Genomic DNA, 21,693 nt, shown 5'->3' with positions numbered 1-21,693 from the left:
TAGGTAGTTAATTTGTAAATTGTTTTTGTGAGAGTCTACGAAATATAACTTGATTGTTGAACTAGTGTTATCACTTAAAAATTGCTTTATACATATTTTTGTTTGCTTTGTTTTTAATACATTTTAATACATACATACAATATAGAGCCATTTTCTTTTAAATTAATTATGATGTACTCCTATCTTGGATAAAAAATAATTTGCATCATAATTTACTGAGTAGACATTTGTCATTCTTTATTGTAAAAGCACTTTAAAAATAAATTTTATAAAAACGAAAACATTTCAGTGTCACAAACATTTTGTGACATCAAGTTATTACTTGCATACAAGAGATAATATTTAGAAACATGTGCACAAAAAAGTACAAACGATAAACAAAGTTTGAAATAAAAATCTCCTGTTTCACATGTCTGCTTGAATACTCTAATATCTCGGTATTGTAGATAAATTCCAGAGCTTCATATTTGTATTCATTACAACATGACATGATTCTTATTATTTACAACAAAGTATACTTAAGAATTGAAAAGCCACAGATAAATAATAAAACTATTATAAGTGTCTCGACTTTAAAAAAATAAGTAATACGAATACAAAAAAGGTATAAACTAAAAAGGGAAAAAATTTCAATAGATTTGGTGTTCATATAGAAGTAATATGATGTATAAAGTTTGATCAAATACCCCAAATTAAGTCAAAATTGATACACAAAAATGTTTACATACACTTCAGTATGCAGGGATGAGAGTAGTCAGAAAGTAAAAAAGAGGAAATCCAAAAAAAAAATATATATATATATATATATATAAACAAAAATTTGACAAAAAAAGTGCGATTTTTAAACTTGTAAACCATGTGATTATAAATCCCGATATGAGGCTTTTAAATCACGTAAATATGAAACTCTACATCGAATTTAAAAAATGCGAAAATATAAATCATGATGCGTAATTTTTAGATCACGATGCATAATTTTTAAATCGCGAGATGTTACAACCGCAAAAACGAATCACGACATTGGATTTTAAGCTCGCGTGAATACAAATTGCTACATAGGGCTTTAAAAGCTCGTAAATACAATTCAAGATATTGGTTTTTTAAATCTCGTAAATAAGAATCATAATGTACTATATTTAAATTGGGTAAATAAGAATCGCAATGCAACTTTTAAATCGGGTAAATGCGAAAATCGATGATTGATAATAAAATCATGTGAATAAAAATCGAGATATTTGCTGAGTCTGGACTTGGGATTTACAAGATTAATTGAATGAGCAAATAAATATTTTCACCGCAAATCCACCTCTATATTTTTTCTCTTTTTCTTGTTTGTTTTCTAGCCAGAATACAAGAAGCAGCGACGTCTGAATTGCGAAAATACGAGCTATCCCGCCGACGGATAAAAATACGGAAAATCTTATTTTCTGTGCTTGAAATCGGAGAAAATAGCTAATATAAGTAAAAATGCAGAGGGGTTAGCAGCTACGACGTAGTTTGAATTTTCTGTTTATCTTTGAAAATCGTAAATAAATATAATTATTTTACTTCAACGACTGAATTTTTTAAAAAAAGTGGGATATTAAAAAAAAATGAAACTTTTAGAGAATCGGAGTTTTTGATAAAAAGGCTGAAATTCGAGAGACAAAAAAAATCTCATCCCTATATAAAGGTCAACCCGTTTTATCCCAAGGAAATGATTTTTAGAGAAACTTCAAAGAGAGGAATAAGGACTTCAATAATTTTGCTCCGTGGAAAATTAAATTCCTCATGAAATATTTTAACTAGTGCAAAAAATTTTTTAGCGGAAATTAGCGGGAAAAATGGAAAAATCTGAAAAAAAGAGGAAATCCGCGGAAGAATCTCATCCCTGAGTATGGAATTTAAAACGTATGTATTTAAATAACTATTCAATTAGCTTAAATATGTATATTAAAAAAATCGTCTCATTCGAGAAAATAAGCAAATTACAAAATGAGCAAAACACTAATGGAACAAAGCAAATTAATTTTGGAAATTTCTTTAAGAAATGCTTTGAAAGAATAGTTTTATTATAGGATGGCTGAACGAAAGGTTCCAGAATTATATAACATCAAATAAAAATCAAATTAATATTTTTCTCTAAAAATAATTTAAATTAATTGTCATTCATATTTAAAATAATGAATTGCAACTGACATATTGCACAGGTTAAATGGAAAATTACAAATAGCAACAGTTATAAAGTACAATAAAAAAGTATACTATAAAATATGACATAAAAATTTTAAAATGGAGGAAAGCAAGGGAGGCAGCTCAAGGTATGGAACAAACTTTCGCCCTTTTAATTGGTTGTGGGTAATGTACCTATAGGCAAAATTTTTCATAAAAAATATTGTGTTCCTTGATTTGTCCAATATTTGTTAGAAGTACATGAGTTAAAGAGTACAAGATATTGTTCCATATAGTCAAAAACAATAACCTAGTTAAATAACAGATTGTTAAGAATAAAACTAAGAATTTTCACAACAATCATATGTAAGCAAAAATATAACCATTGTTTAATTTTAAAAAAAGTGTAAAGAACAGTTACAAAGTGATTACATTATAACTAGTGAGCATCACTAATTGAATATACTGTTTTAAACATGAAACAAAATATATAATATTACAATAATAAGTTAGCTCCAATTTTGGCTTTGATAATTAAAAATATGCTTTTGCATCAGGTATTTTTAGTAGAAAATAGGGAAATTATAACTAGTTTATGATTAAAATATGCACTTATTGCTTAAAATCCTGCATTTCTACTTTTTTTTTAAATTACATTTTTATTAACTTGCTTTTTTGTGTATGAGAGCTAAATTTTAAAATTCCAGTTTTAACCACCTTTGACCACTATTGTTTTAAAATAAAAGGACTCTTTATTGTGTCACACATTCTCTATTCATGAATCAAATTTGTTTCCAATTTGAACCATTATACAAGTTTATCGTCTAATATTGTTTAAAAATAAAAGGACTCATTATTGTGTCACACATTCTCTATTCACAAATTAAATTTGTTTCCAATTTCAACCACAGGGTTGCCACAGAAAAAAAATTAACAAAATAGTTACTTTTAGTAGCCTAAAGTATGAAAATAGTTGCCTAAATAAGAAAAATTTAGAAAAAAATAAGACTAAAATTTTATTAAATAACTTAATTGTCATATACCATGATCTATTTAGTCAAGTTGGTGGCAAATATGATAATTTTTATATAAACTATATATATATATATTGTAAAAAGTGATTACTCAAATTCGAAATTTATGCACATTGTAATATCAATTAAAAATTGGATTTTTTAAAATCATGGAGAATTTCATAACAATAAACGTTGAAATGGCGATCGAGAAACGAAATAGACTTACGATATAATCTGTGCAAATTTTAATGCATTAAGAAGTGATGACTCAAATTTGCAATTTAAATTTTTTATCTTTTAATGTTTCACTTATTTAATTTTTTAAAATTTTATTATTTTCATTTTACATTTTTTAAGAAAAGAAATTCAGCGTGTTCAGATGATTTCGCGGGCTGCAGGTTTTTAACCCAATTTATGCAAAAATACATTGCTAGGGGTACAGAAAAATCTCCTAACAGTCTCCTTTTCCTGAAAATAGTTGCTTTTTTAGCAAAAAAAGTTGCCCTAGTTGCCTCATGCTGAAAATAGTTGCATTTTAGTCGCCTGTGGCAACCCTGTAACCATTATACATTACAAGGTTATCGACTAATATTGTTTAAAAATAAAAGGACTTTTTATTGTGTCACATTCTCTATTCATGAATTAAATTTGAACCTTCATGATAAAAATTTGCTTCCAATTTGGACTGTTATACATTACAAGGTTATTGACCAATATTGTTTTAAAATAAAAGGACTTTTAACTATGTCACACATTCTCTATTCACAAATTACATTTGAACCTTCACAAATTAAATTTGCTTCCAATTTGAACCGTTATACATTTACAAGGTTATCGTGCAATATTGTTTGATAATAAAAGGATTTTTTTTTGTGTCACACATTTACTATTGCAATAAAATCATGTATAAATGTAGACGTATAAACTTAGAAAATATACTAATGCATAGATTTTATTTTAGAAAAAAAATAGATAAAACTTAGTCTCCCCACAGATAAATTTTTTGGCTAGGTGATACTAAATCCAGTAGATAAGTTAAAATAAGATGAATAATTTAACCACACCTAGATTTAATAGAAACTAATAAAAGTATAATTTGTTCCCCAACATATTTCAACTTTCTTTTTAATTAATTGGAGACAAAATTAAATCTTTAAGCTAATTTGTTATATTTTAAATTAAATATAACAGATGTATAGAAAAAAATATTTTGATTATTTTTGTTGAAATGAAAAAGTCTACAATTTTAAGTTTTCTAATTTTTGAGAGAATAAAATATACTTTTTCATTTTACCTACTTGATCCAAAAAAACATATACTACTTACAGGGTGCGTAGCGTTTGTAAAAAGTGCTTAAAGGTGCTTTTTTGGGGATTTCGTTTTTAAAAGCTTTTAAAGGTGCTTTTTTCAGCTGGTGTTTTTAAAAAGTGCTTTTTTTCCACAAATTTTTTTTTTTTTCTTCAGTGATATCTGGTGGATCCCATGCATTTCACGAAAAATGGGGTGTTTGCTACGTAATCATTCACGCGGACTTCATGTCGTACCCACGTTATGACTTGCGCATGAGCGCACACTTAAAACCGAAACCCGAGTGCTCCAATTCGGATCGAGAATATCAGATCCTTATGAAATTTTTTTCTTTTTAATTTAATTTTATTCTTATTTATTTTATTTTACTTCTAACACTTTTTTGACGTAGGGGGTAAGGGTACTTTTGTTCTGAGTTCAGGGTGAAGTTGAATTCACTCGGTGATGTGAGAAAGTACCGATTGTTTTGATTTACGTCCGTTTCTTTTTGGGGTTTTTTTAACGCTAAAACTCTTTATAAAAAGTTTTTGTTTTTCAATAATATCATTGATTGAATATGAATTTTTTGAGTGCTTAAAAATTTTTGTAAAGTGCTTGAAAAGTTTTTAAAAAGTGCTTATTTTTGATTCAAAGATTTGGCTACGCACCCTGACTTAGTTTTATTTTAAATTGTAAACACTAAAAGAAAAAAAAAACATCCTTCTTTATTTTACCAACAACAGAAATATCTCACTTCTCTGAATTACTGTTTCAGCATATTACTTGTAAATAAAAAATGAAATGGATGCCAGCAAAGTTAAAAACAATTTTAAAAAATTCAATATTTTAATAAGAAAATGTAAAAATTTTCTCATAAATTTTAATATATTTCAATATAATGTATTGCTTTACTTTAAATTCAGTTTTAGTTCAGTCTAATCAATTTTAAAAATTATAAAATTTATCTTTGCATTAACATATACACAAAAGAGAATATATATGATACGGGCAATGTAATTATTTAGGTTAGTATTCATAATGCTTAGTTATTATGAATAATGACCATTAAAATTGGGCAATTTGATAAATTTGAATTACTTTACGATAATTTCTCACATTGCCCGGTCATTATAAATACCGCTATTATTTCTTTGGGCACTTTGATTAATTGACAGCAATGGGACAACCACGTGCGTGTGGTGTGATTCTGGCTGGCTAATGTTCACCGGTGAATGTTGACAATCAAATTAGTGGCTTTGGTGAATGTCCGAAATATTTATTACATCCAATTTGATACTAATTTATTCGTGGATATAATTACATTTATTCGATATTTTAATACTTACTGACGATAGATTAGAACAAACATCAATGTTTGGAGTATCGGGCAAATATATACCGGGCAATGGCACTTGACTTTAAAAAAATATCAGTGTAGGGTATACCGGGCAAATGTATACAGGGCAGTGGCACTTGACCTTAAAAAAACATCAGTGTAGGGTATACCGGGCAATGGCACTTGACCGTAAAAAAACATCAGTGTAGGGTATACCGGGCAAATGTATACCGGGCAGTGGCACTGAACCTTAAAAAAACATCAGTGTAGGGTATACTGGGCAAATGTATACCGGGCAGTGGCACTTGACCTTAAAAAAACATCAGTGTAAGATATACCGGGCAATGGCACTTAACCAGACCTAGTATGACTAGACCTTTGGTAAATGTCCGAAATATATACTAGGTCTAGTGCCAGTTTTGCTATAGCTTAAATATTTAAAAAAAAATTAAACAAAGCGTTTGAATCAATTTTAAACTAATACCGAAATTATTGCTTTAAAATTTAAGAAAATAAAAAAAAACTGCGCCAGATAAGAGTAATTGAAGTAGTTGCTTTATACAGCGCATGTGCGGGAAAAAATTTTAAAAAAAATTATCCAGGTACATCTAAAAGTGGATGAATATCCCAAGACACCCTGTGGCTGTGTGTGACACAAATTGCCCACTTGACTTTTAGCATTATACATAATGACAATGTAATAGTTGCAACATAATTTATCATTTTGTCATATCCTATAAACAATGCCCAATTATTTACATTGCCCGTGACATATATATATATAGTTCACTACTAAAAAAAATAGACCAACCAGAATAACTTTTGATCTAATGATTGGATCTTCACATTTTAGGACTTAATCTTAATGGCTTGTCATAGGGGTAACCTAAAATATTCTATTTAATTGGTGCAGACGATATTTTAAGTTATGAAATTAGAGACATAGATTCACTTTCTCAGAAAAAACATACATCATTTCAACGAATTTGGATTTCTGAGCCCCAAAATATAGGTGGTAACTGCAATTTGGGTAATATGGTCTGCATAGTTTAGTCAGAAAAGAGGTCCAAAGTTTGTACCCTAATTTTACTTCTTGCGTATTTCGCCATATCTCGAAAACTTTAAGCGAATAAAAAAAAACTTAACACGATTATAAAATTCATTTATTTAAAGATAATCCCATTCAAAAATACATTTTAGTAAATATTTATTACTTGATTAAATAATAGCGAAAATTTTTTGAAATGTAAGGTATACTATTTTTTTGCATTGTTTTAAAGTCGCATACAGTTTTATGCAGCAAAATAAAAAAATGGCGCAAAATTGGTTGCATGGTTCCTGAAAAATCAAATTTTAAATAAACAGCATATTTGTGGTCAGTCCCCTAAATCATTAAGAATGATTGAATTAAGGTTAAGCTCCAACCATTCGATCGAAAGTTACTCGGGATATATATATTTTTTTTTTTGGTACATACATATAACCAAATAATTAAAAGTTTCTATCAATACAACTTAGCAAAACAACTGTTGTTTTGTGCATTCAACAGTGTGAAAAAAATTAGATTTCATACAATAAAATTTGGCAGGTTTGTTAAAAAAAAATTTTTTAGAAATGTAGAGCAATTTTTTTCTATTAAAATGTTCCAGATATATTAAAATTATAGTATTACACAAACATTGTCAAAGTGCTCACATTTAGGAATTAGAAAATGGAAAAGCTCACACTATTTTATTGAGCTTAAAAATTATTGAATTTTAACAAGTTTCAATACTTACATTCCTGTATGTTAAAATTATGAAACATAGCAGGGTATAATACATGTTTTACAAGTTAATGACTTTCATTATTAGAATACCTATATACTATTCATATATTTGCAGAATATTTGAAAAACATTAAAATTTTAAAAATGATATAAAATTTTTTGAAATGTTAAATAAAATATTTGATTTCCTTTAAAAAAAAAATACTTTGTTTATTGAACAGAAACAAAGATGGCAGCGAAATAGTTCAGCTGAGCAAGACTATTTAGCAATTGGCTAAGGTCTGAAGTTTGGATAACTTGCACTTTTAATTGCTTCATTAAGTAGATTTAAATATATTGCTATAACTACAATGAAAAGTTATGACTACATTGTGTTTAAATATTTTCACAAAAAATTTGTCACATAAAAATATTTAATAGTTAAAATCTCTTAGAAAATCTTAACCTGTTAAAATATATTTGTAAACGAAATTCAAAATACCATATTATCATGGGAGTTTTAATTTTGATCTTACTAATTGATCAATTTTTTCATCCATTATCAGTTCTTCTAACGACCATCTTTGATGAGGTTTACCAATGGAGTGAACTAAAATATGCCAATTATTTTTATAGTCTTTATCACCTGACATAAATATATCTTTAACTCCAGACAAAGTTTTTAATAAATCAGAAAGTTCAACATCATGATGTGTGATAATATCTTCCATTCCTTTTGGTATTGAAACTCTTATTGGGTCTCCTTCTTCACAATCATTAACAGATCCTAACTCATTAACCTTTTCGTTCGATGTTAAGGTATATATATTCCGTGTCACAGCTAATGTGGCATAGCTTTGCAGAGCAAGAGATTGCAAATTTAAATTTCCGAATCCATCACAGCTGGCTGATTGTCCGCAAACACCAATATCATCTACAACCTCAGTGGCATAGAACTTCATGAAATCCAGTATTAACTTAGTTGGAGAACAGGATGCCTCGCACTCGCAGTCACCTGTCTTTCGAATTGAGCAACATGTTTTTCCAGATAACGCTCTGAATTTATTGAAGATTCTCTCGAGGCAATGGATGCAAAAGCTTTCTTCTGCAGACATTGTTAACATCGAAGAAGATTTATTGAACCAGTTCCCAATTATATCCCTCAGTATTAAATAACAGTGACACTCATAAGACTGTGTTTGCATAATTCTAGCAAAGCTCTCATTCAGACTTTTATTAGATGCATCAATAAATGAACTTTTAGGTACAATAGGAGATTCTCTAGTTTTAACAACTTTTTCTCTTAAATCACAAAGAATATCTGAAAGAATCCAGGGAAAGCTCAAAACGGATTTGTCAGGGTTTCTATAAGTGACAATGTACCATGCAGATGCCCTTCGATACCTGATGATTTCCTTCCAGTCCCCTCTGAGCGTGCCGATGGTGGCACATTCGCTGTAAAAAGATTCTTCAAATTTGTATCGATAATGTTTAATGGCATCCTTAATATATGTTTTAGCAACTGAAAGTGCATTATCACGATCATAACGGTTTTCATTGTAATCATTCATTCGGCCTATGTAACCAGACAGCACTTCTGCTTCATTTCGCAAACCATACTTTTTCAAAATGTTTTTTATCCGTTTAACATATTCTCGTCGATGAATTTCAGCAGATTCTTCATAATTTTCGTATCCAGGATACACCAAGTCTTCATCGATGGCAATTTCTTGATTGAATATATCCACTTTACTAATGCAAGCCTCTAAAGAGCGTGTAACTCTGTATAGGGGTCCTAAAGCTCTCTTTGATTTATAACTGTTTCTATTGGAGCCTTTTTCCATGAAATCTGGGTACAATTTAGGCTTCTGATTTGGTGTGAGGTATTCTGTTGTGCCAGACTTTGCAAAATCAAGGGCTCTGGGATATTTTTGAGCAATTTCAGAACAAACTTTAGAGAAAATGCCTCTGTTGTGCCAATCAGCCCAAGCAAGATAAGCATTGGCCATCACACCAATATTGTCATTTTGTATATATTTCGATAAAAAGTTAACCATCTCTCTAACCTAAAAAATTTTAGCATTTTAAGTTTTTCATAGATATAAAACAGAAACATTTACTTTTATCTTTTAGAAAACGTTACTAAATAAATAATAAAATTTTTTGGAAAAAAGCATGATTATTTTCTTAAGCCTGACAGTAAGCATTTCTCTTTGAATCTACAAGTTACAAATTTTAGCATTCTTGAAAAGTGGGGGGAAGCTTTATGTCCTTAAAATTTGAGTTCGCCGCGGGCTTAAGGTTGACAACCCAAGTTATGCTAAAAAAAGATTGCTAGGAGCATAGAATAGTCTCCAAAAAGTCTCCTTTTCCTGAAAATAGTTGCTTTTACAGCCTTTTCAGGCAAAAAAAGTAGCCATAGTTGCCTCAGGTCGAAAATAGTTGCAAATAGTCGCATTTTAGTCACCTGTGGCAACCCTGATGATTTTTTCCAGCAGTTATTACAGTAGACTTCCAAATAGTTTTCAAAATCCAAATATTTCTAATATGACATTATTAATGCAAGGGAATTTTTAATCATTAATTTAAGTAATTATACTTTTTAAAGCAACACTACACTTGCGACAGTTTCATTGTAAATTCATGTGGTCTAACCAATCATTTTTCAGCAACAATTGCTAGCTAGTTATTAAAGTCTTGAAAAGTAAAATAGTATTAGGAAAAGTGCATTTAAGTAATCTCTTTTTGACATACCTGATTGTGGCGATTTTCTGTTTTTTTTTTCTTTTCTTTTTTACAGCAGTTATTGCAACAGATTTCCACATAACTTTTTAAATCAATTTAATATGTTATTACACCATGTGAATTTTCACTTTTTGTTTTAAATTTAAAATACAACGTGTTGGAATAAAAATGGCATACTTTAGCTGTTCCACGTGATTCTTTCATAGGATTTGTATTACTAGTGGTGCAACAAGTTAATGAGAAAAACAAAAATATTTAATAGCATTAAAAGCGTAGTCTAAAGTGTTCTAAATCCAACCAATTCCTTTCCTCCTGTAACTATTAACCTAATAAAGTTTTCATAAACTTACAGTAATCGTTCCAACATGTTTCTTTTCTTCATTTGGTGGATAGTTCATTGGCTTACAGTTATCTCGTTGAAATATTAAATCCGGGTGCCAAATGATAACATACTCATCCCCATCCAAATCAGAACCTATAATATTTCAAAAGTATATTAGTATTAAAATTTCAAATGAAATAAAAACTTTAACATTAAACATAATAAATAATAATTAAAAATAATTTTGCTTTGCTTAAAACTAAAATAGAAGACATAAAACTAAATAAGATGTATTAAAGTCAATTGTCCTCTGTTCGTAGTAATAATTTCATTAATGGTCAATATGCCTCATTAAAGACAGAGAGCCCCATATTACCACATCATCCGTTTGCGAGGAATACATTTTTATAATGCAAATTGCAGCCTTCAAGCAGTGTAATGCCGTGACAGCAATAAGTGTTTGGAAGTGGTTGGTGGACACATAAAACATTGATTTCAGACTTTCTTTTGTCTTGTAAATTTAATCGCCTATTTGTACCGTTATCAGTAATATCTGGAATAAATTTCATTAATTCCTGCTATTTCTTCACATCGTTGTCAAACATTAGTGTATTTTGTGTGTTTATTCCAATTCATTTATGCTAAAAGAGGTCAAAATCACAATTAGCAATGAAAAGGCGATACATTTTGCTAGTATAATTAAAGAAACAATTATAACTAGCATTGAATCTAGCTCAGAGCTTCAAAAGGAAATTTGAGCACTCTAACTGTTTGGAAAGTTCTCTAAACTTTTATTGATGGCAAATTATACAAGTCAATTAAGCAAAGAGCTTAACAACATTTAAACACTTTTACTGGTTGGACAGTGGTTGAAATCTTGATTGATGATAAATTATATTAGGTTATAATGTAAGGATAAATTTTCTTTCTAGTTGTAAGGAATAATATTCCCTCAAAGCTGTGTGTATGCCTAGCCATGCTCAATATTGCGAAAAACTGGGCACTAACTTTTGAAATCCACAAATACATTTTTTCATTAATATTAAAAAGGCAATGCTATGAATAATTTATAATTTTTTTTCAAAAAAATGAGAAAACAAGTTTTTAAGATACTTTTAAAATGTATGCTTGCTTCCTATATTTTTTGTATTTTTATATGTTTTCAAATTTGATTTCTAAGAAAAATGTAGCTTATTGTTGAGGTTGTAAAAATTGAATATTCAGGCCTGTTAGGATTATGCTCGATTGTTAAAATTTTTATAAGTATCTTTTTATGGGTAGAGGGGGGAATATTCTAAGTGATTTTTAATTTAGAAAATTTTTTATTAAATAAAAACCAGCTTGTCTTCTTTGTAAAACAATGCATTTTGAAGTGTTTATTTTCTAATAAATTTCTGTTAAAATTATAGAAAAAAAGCTTTTAAGTTGTTTATCAATTAATCATTTTTTGCTTGTTCACTTTTTTCAAAAAAGAAATATGCACAGAGGTTATCTTTTAGCATGCCTTTAATTACTTTCAAAAGCTACAAATTTTTCTCTTATTTCCATAATGAGAGAGAATTGCCATTTTAAATTTACTCATAAAAAAGTACGAGAGGATAATTAAAAATATTTTGAGCATGAAATATAGTTATTACATAATATTACACATTTTGAGAAATATTTATGAAGTAAATGCCCTTTCAAAACTCAAAGTGCCCTTTATAAATTGCCTTTAATTTTGACTAAAAAGTTCCACTTACAAGTATCAGTCTGTAAACTTAGTAATAAATATGTAACATGTATATTGAAAACAACGTCCTTGTCTAATAATCAATCATCTCAGGTTGCATTTAATAACATGAAGAATAATGAAAAGAGAATAATAATTGTTGGAAAAGAGAATAATAATTGTCAATTACAAACCAGCCATCTCATCAGGATGTGGTCGAGGTCCGTGAGCAGGAAAGACAATGCAATCTTTTATGTGACGCAATTCTGGCACATCAACAGCTTCCAGCTTTCTAACATCTCCAGGATGCATACAAGGATTTTTAGTGACCACAATAGTTTCTAAGAAAGCCAAAGAGGCAATTTTAATAAATGAAAATTAAAGAACACATATTTATCTGTCTTGTTTCTTTTAGAAGGGAACCTAATGTTAACAAAAATTAAACTTGAAATTTTACAAAAAATAAAAATTATTTAAATTATATTTTTTATAATAACTACAGAAAATTAAAGAACACATAGTTATCTGTCTTGTTTCTTTTAGAAGGGAACCTAATGTTAACAAAAATGAAAATTGAAATTTTACAAAAAATAAAAGTTATTTAAATTATATTTTTTATAATAACTACAGAGCAGAAATGAACAAACTTCAAAACAGATACCTTAAAAAAAATGTCAGCTTTCCTCGATAGAAAACAAATATGCTACAAAAAAATGGACTTTAGAGTCTCGTAAATATCTATAGTAATAAAATGACAAGTTATCTTTGTGTGGGTGTCTCTTTTTTAACTACAGAACTGTTAGTGAAATTTGGACATCGGCTGCAAGGGAAAATTTTAGGCACCAATCCTTAAATTTGTTCACAATTTTAATTTTCGTTTTTGGTAGAGATATTTAAAAAATGAAATTTTTTTTATCGATCAAGTATTAGCCATTGTTTTTAATTTAAACATTTTATTTTAACAAACATAAGAGCAATGATGTTTTCAAGTTTATATTAAGTATTTGATAAAAAAAGAAGTTAATTGCATGTTCTTTTTAATATTTAATTTATATGTGATGTCATATACATTCAATTAAAAAATTAAACTTGGTAGCATAGTAAACCAATGTCACCAAATTAGTATTTCTGAAGTTAAATGAAACCATATGTTTATTTTGTTAATACTTATGCTTTTAAAAGATGTTTCAATAAAACTAAATAATTTAAACTGAACAATAATTGGAAGAAAAAATATGTACTAAAAATCAAAATAAAAGTTAAAATACTTCAATTCGTCAAGAAGAAATATAAAAAATTGCTGAACAATTATCGATGCCAAAGATGCTTGATTAATTTTGGTAATAGGTACTTATTGAAATAAAAAAAATATAAGGCATGCATTAAAAAGCGAAATTAAAAAAAAGTTACAAATCCCTTTTGAAGAAAATTAAAAAAATTATCATATTTTTGATACCAATGATGCTTAATTAATTTTGGAAATAAGTATTTGTTGAAATAAAAAAGTTGCTATGTAGTAAAGAAGCAAAATTAAAGAAAAAATAGTACTAATTTGGAAAGGAGAAACAAAAACGATGCTTCATTAATTTTGGTAATTGGTTTTAATAGAAATATAAAAAAACAAGCTTCATACTTAAAAGCAAAATAGATTTAGAAATGGTACTAATTAAGCTATATAGAATGCATTGCTTGAGTCAAATTGTAATACAGAAAAATAAGAAATATAGATGGAATAATAAGCAGACAGAAAATAATTCTCCTTCCAAAATGAGTAAAGCCAATTATTAGACATTTATTATTAAAAAAAGTAAGCTTTTTTTTTATTTAGTTTATAGTTATGAAAACAAATATGTTTAAAATCATAAGAAAAAAAATCATGGTAAACAAAAGTTAGAATTAGAAGTTTAAAAAAAAGCAGTAATATGATACATTTTTTTAAGTTAAATGACATGAATAGAAAAATCTATCCAATCGATCATGTTTCTACGTTTCAAAATTAAAGTTAAACTTAATCATAAATTATTCATGTTACAAAAAAATATTAACTATCAGTCAGGAAATATTTATCCAGTTGAAATGAGTAAAACCAAAGAATAATGAAGCATTGAGCGTATAAGCAAAATAAGAAGGGCTCATGAAATATGATTGCTTAGTCTCCTCTAGCGAGAAAACTAAGTTGAGAATTGAGATTTAAATTGAAAGAAATTTTTTAAATTTATTTTAACAAATATATAATATATAAGGCAACCTGAAAGCTATGTTCAAAAGTTGTATAAAAGTTTTGATTAAATTCCAACTTTGTATTGCCACTAGGGAAAATATTTCAAATAAACCTTAGATACTGGAAGGTATGGAGTCTTAACAGTTTTGATCTAAAAACCTCATGATTTTAAAGCAACGTCTAAATTTAAGGGCATGACCACACAAAAAATAGGTTTAAAAGACAATGTGATTTTGCAACTACATTGGCACAAATCTAAAGTGTGCAACAAAGAGTTCTTATTCAAATGTGCAATTTGAAATAATTGTAGGATGACAAAATTTATCAGGATTTTTAAAAAAAAGCTATGTAAAACTCTGCAACAGTAATTGCTGAAAAACCATATGGATTTAAGATGAAATCAATGCAAAATTGAGCCCGTCTAAATATTATCACGTAAATGCATGATTTGAAATTACTGTGAAAAGCTCATATTTATTTAACAAAAATAGAAAAACTTATGAAGTTAACTTTTATTTTAACAAAAAAAATAAGAAAAAGATATTTTTATTCATAGAAATGGCATAATTTTTGTGCAAAGTTCGTGATTTGGAAATCTTTTATCAAAATTCTGCGGTCTCAGAAGTTTCGGCAAAGTTGCATTCCAATTTGAAATTTTTGAAAAGAAAAAAAACTCTGCTATAAGAGAACTTATTACGCGTCATCAAGAATTCTCAGATAATATACATATATAACTTTAAAAAAATAACACTTAGGAATTACTCAGAGATTGTTATTTTGATATATTTAAAAAATATTCTATTATGTTGTAATCGAAAATTTTTACATTAATATTTAACATTATATACCATAATATTATATTATGCTGTAGTAAGTTATTCATTCATTTGTATAATATGCATTCCATTTGGTTTTCATACATGGACATATTCAACAAAATTTCAAATTTGGCAGAAAATAGGAAAAGAAAAACTAGAAGTGCGGGAGGTGTTAATATTTTCACTAGCTGCCAAATTTTTTAGATTTTTGGAGCCCTTAAAATAAGCATTTTTTTAATAAGTCGTTGATACAAACACATCGGCTTGATATATGTAACATAATTGCTGTACAAAAATGGAAATTTAAAATTTTATAAAAATAAAGTAGTTAAATCAATATTTTTTAAATTAATAACCATAACTTTTTATTTAGATTGCTTTGCACTTTGAAGAGCTGAAGCTATGGATGAAAAATCTATCAAAAAAGTAATGTCTGTCTTTTTAAAATTAACCATAAGCACCAAAACAACATAATGAAATAAAAAATGCCCTTATTACAAGTTTCAAATTTATCTATGCACAGTAAATCAATCAATATATGATTTCAACTACATTTTTAATCACTTTCTCGCTAACTGCATATTTCCCAATTTAATTTTATGTGATTTCTAAGTGCTTCAGCATCCATGGTAGTTACAAGAGAAAAAAAAGCACTTATTAAATATATATAAACATTAAAGTACACAATAGATTTTGTTATTTTTTTATAATTATTATTTCATTTAAAATTTTATATTTAACAATACATTCTTATAAAACTTTGTATAAATCCAGAACAAAAAATAATTTAAGTTAAAATTATTTTCTTAAAAAGATGACTAATTTTAATTCCTTAATTTCAGTTAGTGGATTAATCAATTTTAATAAAATTTCAAAAATTTAAAACTACAACTGATTTACACAAACAATGTAATTGCTGTTTATATTTCTTAGAAAAAATAATAATTAATCAGATAGGTCTACAGCTTAAAATTTCTGACAATCAATGTATTAATTGGTATTAGATTTTTTGTTTTATATTGAAGTGATAATGAGATTAAGATAAAAGATTTAGCTTTATATAAAATATTTGTAATGGTAATTTTGAGAATTAAGTCCTATTTACCAGTCAGCACATGAGTAGGTGAGGTTTGATTACCAATTTCCTCAGAATATTGTACAAATACTTCACCATAATTTAGAGTACCAGTTTCATCAATAACTCCCAACATATTTCTCCCAAACTTAGGTGGAATAAAAATTCTAGCTTTTGAACGCAGTTGATCTAAAAAAAAAAGTAAATAAATAATAAAAATAATTATTTTTACAGAAGAAGAAAGCTTAATCATTATTCTACTTTTAAAATACTATGTAATACTTATACTTTTAAAATACTTATGTAAATATAAATACTTATGTAATTATCAACTTTAAGTAGCCTTCTAATATCAATTTTTTTGAATAAACTATCTTCATTAATAATGAATTTAACAGATTAAAACTTAAGTTAATAATAATTATTTAATTAACAAACTTTAAGTTAATTAATGTTAGTTAACTTATTTATTATGATAAAGTAATAAAAACTTAATCAAACAAAAGTAATAACTAGTTAAAATTTAGTTAATTTAATTAAGTAATAAAATAGAATGATTTTTAAGCAACAGAAAAAAGTACTGGCAAATTTGTAACTTTAAATTAAATTAAATTATAAATGGAACAAATATAGAATACTAAAAATCACTATTTCACCATATTAAGTTAAACTAAAAACTTCTAAAGTTTATTTAACTATTTTATATATTGATCAATTTTATTTATCTTTGAAATTAAAAATAACTCATCACAAATTTTTTTGCAAAATTACACTTTTAGCAAAGTTAGTTTTATTGTATTACACTGCAAACTAGGTTAAAAAATGGTTTAATTATTTTTTCCCAATTAAAGGGATCAATAGCAAATACAAAATTAATCGCCAAATAAAAGGATTTTTAATTTTGATGTCACCCAGAATATCATAAACTGCCCTAACAATATCTCTGCAAGGTATTTAAATAGAAGCAATTAATTCAGTTCTAAAGAATTATAAGTTACAGAAAATTTGTCAATTATATAAAAAAAATTAAAAACATAAATTTTTTTACTCCTAAAAAACACTCACAGCTAAGACATATACAAGCAAGAGAACTTATTACTATTAGGTAGTAGCTATTTGCACCACCTTTACATTAGTGCATGCACAGTTTAGCACTTTAATGTGCATTCATTATGCTTACACAATTATGGGTGATGCAAATAGACAGTCAAGACAGGAGATGTGAGTTGCATCAGCTTTTATGTTAGGGGTTATTACATAAGTTGAACAGATAATTTGGACCCAGGTAATAGTATGCAATTAACAAATTTCTAAACAAAGGTAGTCTCTTCTTTTTACACTGTCAGTATAAGGGAGTTAGGGAACAAACAATAAATTTAAAATAAAGCTGATTCTAAGAATTATCAAAAAGTATTTATTCTGATCTACTCACATATTTCACTACATATTATCAAATATTCAGGTTTCACTATAAAGGTGTAATAAAATTCGCATTAAAATTCACAACTGGAATTTTAGTTCTAAATTTCGATTAAAGAATACTAGAATTAATATTTTAAGTTTTTTCCTTAAGCAAACATGAGAACCAGAAAAATTACTCTGCTTATTTTTTATAATGAGTTATAAAAAATAATATTTCCCTTTTAGTATATAACTTAAGAGATTATCAGGTTATGTTTGAAAGATTTCCGCTAACAGAAATTAGTTAAGCACAACAATTTCGTTAAGTAGTTGCTAAAACTGCATAGCATTTTTGACTTGCGTGGCCTGACTGACATTATATACATATGTATACACACATGCATATACATACAGTGTGAGTCAAAATTGCTTTTTACAGAATAAGTGAAAGATAGTACCCACCCAGGAGAGTGATAATTACAATGCAACATAAGATGGCATTTCACTTTGAAAGGCAGCTAAGACTGGAATTAAAATTTCATCATGAACTTACAACAGAAACATGAAGTCATAGTTAAGTCAAAGTCGTACTTAGAACTGAGGTCAGGGCAGTACCTACCCAGATGAGCAAAAAACATAAGGCAATATTCAACTATGAGAGGCAGAAAAAAGTAAAATTAAAATTACGGAACCAATTTACAACAGTTTTGGAAAAGTTAATGAATATTAAAAGTTGCAAAATCCGATTTATTAATCAGAGTAAAATCACAGCTACACAAAAAAGACAGCTATGAGTGCCATAGTACAGATTACACTAGTGAAGATTCTTAGTGTATGTATTAAAAGATGTTTTCTTGACCAATTAAAATGAAAATTGCATTTTTAAAGATTGACAGATTAATAATATAAGTCTTCAATATTTCTAGTTCTAATACGGAATAGTTTTGCATTATGAAATCTGACTTAATTTTTTAAAATAATTAAAAGCAAAGTAAGGGAATTAAAATAAAGGGATATCAAACTAGTTGTATAATTAAAAAACAGGTTTCCAAAATAAAATTCAGGAAAATTAGAATTATAACACATCCTGATTCATCATTACTGATCAAAATTCGTTGGACTCAAAAAATACTTTAAACGTCATTGGCACTACATCACACCAATTTAATTTGTTACAAAACATTAAGACAATAAAACGTACAGACACTATCAAAATCTTATGTCAGTAAAAATTTTGATAATAATTATAATTCCTTAAAAAAAATGCTTAATAAGTTTTATTATTGATTTATTTAATTTAAATTCTTAGCAAATTTCTTGTGTAGTTTTCCAGAGTGCGGTACAAGATATTCTGTTTCAATTTTTTATTTATTTATTTGCCAGTTATATTTAGAATTATATTCTAAATTTAGTCCTATATTAAGAAAAGGTGAAAAAGTCATTTTTGACTAATTTTTTTAAGGTTAATTTGCAGACATGATGAATTAAAAAAAAAATTTTTAATCATTCTTCATAAAATTTGTTAGCTTTTATCACTTGAAAGTCTTGAGTCACTCATTCTATTTTCATAATTTAAAAAAGTTATCGAGTGGTTTTTTATATTTAATTAAAAGTTAGTTATAAAACTATAATCAAGAAAAACATTAACAAGATTAATATTATTGATCTTACTGAATTTACAATGATATATGTAAAGGATTAAGAAAACCTTAATAAATTCATACTACAAATGTAAATAAGTTAAGGGCTCCTATTAAATTTTCATTAAAAGCTCTAATTTGCTTCCTATTACATTTCTCTAATGAAAAAAACAAGAAAAATTGTCAATAATTTTGAAATGTAAAAACAATGAATATTAGAGCTAATCATTTCTGTCACAAGTAAATTATTATATGCTCCTTACATTCATGATATTTAACAAATCTGAGATTATTTAATTTCTTATTTCAATTTTTTTTAATCAAATGATTAAGAAATTAACTAAAGCTTTTTTGAATGACAAATCTGAATAACATTTTTTATGCATTTGCAAAATGTTAAAATAGTGAAAAACCCCTCACTTCAGACTTTTTTTAAAATCTTGCCTGTAAATATTGAGTTGTCTTGCTAAAATAAACTATAGAGCACTGAAAATTTTAAAAGTAATAAGAAAAAAAATAATTTTAAGTACAATGAATTTTTTTTAAAAAATATGCAGTTAGTGGATGGTCTCACAAATAAAAATCTTATGATTAAAAATCCTAAATTTTATTTTGATTAAAATTTAATTAATAAAAGGGAAATAGAAATTTTGAAGGGGTGAAGTTTAGTGATTCTTGACTGCTCCTGATCCACATAAAATTTGTAATTAGTGAATGATTTTCATCAAGGATATATATATGTAATATTATAATATACATATATGTATACACCAATATATACAGGGTGATTCTAAAAAGATGGGCAAAATTTTAGGAAGTGATAGTACTCACCCAAGCAAAACAATTTTTATCGAAGAATGCATGGTCGAAAACAAAATGCAAAACCGCTAGAGGGCGTCAATGTTTATGTTTTTATATGAGACAAAAACACACAAAGAACGATGAAGTTAAGTTATAAAAGCAAATTTAATGGCATGTGATTACAATAAGTGTTCAAAACAGTGGCCGGCATCAGCCCTGCACGCAGTGCAACGGCGAAGTACAGGCAAACACACCAGAAATATCACGAACTTTCCCTGCAACCGCCAAAAGCTTGGCGACAAGTAACGCAGCGCAGTAACTCGCAACAGGAATGGAGCTTTCACGTTTGCATCAAACAACTTTCCAAATGCGACTGCATCTTTGCGTTTTGTTTTCAACTATGCATGCTTTGATGAAAATTGTTTGCTTGGGTGTGTACTATCACTTCCTAAAATTTTGCCCATCTTTTTAGAATCACCCTGTATATGTAATAGAACAGAGTAAGAACGTCATAGGCCTGCCAGTGACTAAGATAATGGCGTTTTACCAGCGATAAAATCAGAGAAATAAAATTATCTTTGCTATTTTTGAAAGAAAATTAAGCAATTTTAGGTTAGTCCTCATGATCAGCAAAATTTTGCTGAAATCAAATCAATTTTGCCTAAATCAAAGTCATAATGCTTTGGACAGAAAAAAAAACACTACATGCCTGAGTGTCGAAGCATGCATCAAATCGCTATTTTGCAATATGATATGTCACTAAGCCCTACATAAATGTTTTACATTGCATAAGTTTTAAATAAAAATAACTTTGTGTCTGAACGCAATACTCACCAATAGCAACTGTATATACAGAAAGTAAAAGGCGGCGAAAAAAAGGTTCTTTCGTAAGACAGATGCCAGAATTTAACAGCTTCTTATAAGGAAAATCTAGACCTGTTCTGTTAGCTAGTAACATACGACCTTTTCTCTCGTAAATGAGAGAATCGGTCAAGTCCATGACCATTTTTTTCTGAAGCTTTAGAAAAACATTAGCTGAAATTCCAAGCTGCTCCAGAAGTGAAATTAAAGGTCGGTTCAGGAAAAGAGCTCCTAATAATGAGAGGAAAAGATTTTTGAAACAATTTTATTGACATTTTTCTAACATATTTTCGAAGTAAATATTTCTTGAAATATGCAATTTTATTATTGTGGCAGGATTATTAAGCTGTTATAGTCTAGTAAAAATAGTTTAAAAATTATACATTGTTAAAATGATTTTTAAAATATATATAAATCTGTAAATTGTACTTAAAAAATATCTCCCTAAGAAATTATCCTAATTGTAAATAATAATAATTTAAAAAAACATGATTTTAAAATTTATATAGGCCAGAGGGGTGTTAAGGTTCCATTGATGAATAAATTCAAAAGCTTTGATCA

At 27.5% G+C, this 21,693-nt stretch overlaps 1 protein-coding gene across 3 annotated transcripts in view; it reads right to left on the bottom strand.

Moving 5' to 3' along the window:
* Positions 1-208: 208 nt before the first annotated feature.
* LOC107439500 (uncharacterized) overlaps positions 209-21,693 on the bottom strand; it is a 39,413-nt gene continuing 17,928 nt past the window's right edge. For all 3 annotated transcript variants that reach the window (XM_043054336.3, XM_043054335.3, XM_087161186.1), the window contains exons 4-8: positions 21,106-21,363; positions 16,460-16,618; positions 12,510-12,656; positions 10,633-10,757; positions 209-9,603 (exon numbers count right to left, since the gene is read on the bottom strand). In XM_043054336.3, the coding sequence (XP_042910270.1) occupies positions 8,047-9,603; positions 10,633-10,757; positions 12,510-12,656; positions 16,460-16,618; positions 21,106-21,363 (2,246 nt within the window). In that variant the 3' untranslated portion in view covers positions 209-8,046. The remainder of the gene's footprint in view (positions 9,604-10,632; positions 10,758-12,509; positions 12,657-16,459; positions 16,619-21,105; positions 21,364-21,693) is intronic.

The sequence above is a fragment of the Parasteatoda tepidariorum genome, chromosome 4 (assembly GCF_982258835.1).
Source record: "Parasteatoda tepidariorum strain Cologne lab strain chromosome 4, Ptep-v5.0, whole genome shotgun sequence".
Classification (NCBI taxonomy): Eukaryota; Metazoa; Arthropoda; class Arachnida; order Araneae; family Theridiidae; genus Parasteatoda; species Parasteatoda tepidariorum.
This window is presented reverse-complemented; position numbering and strand designations above follow the sequence as displayed.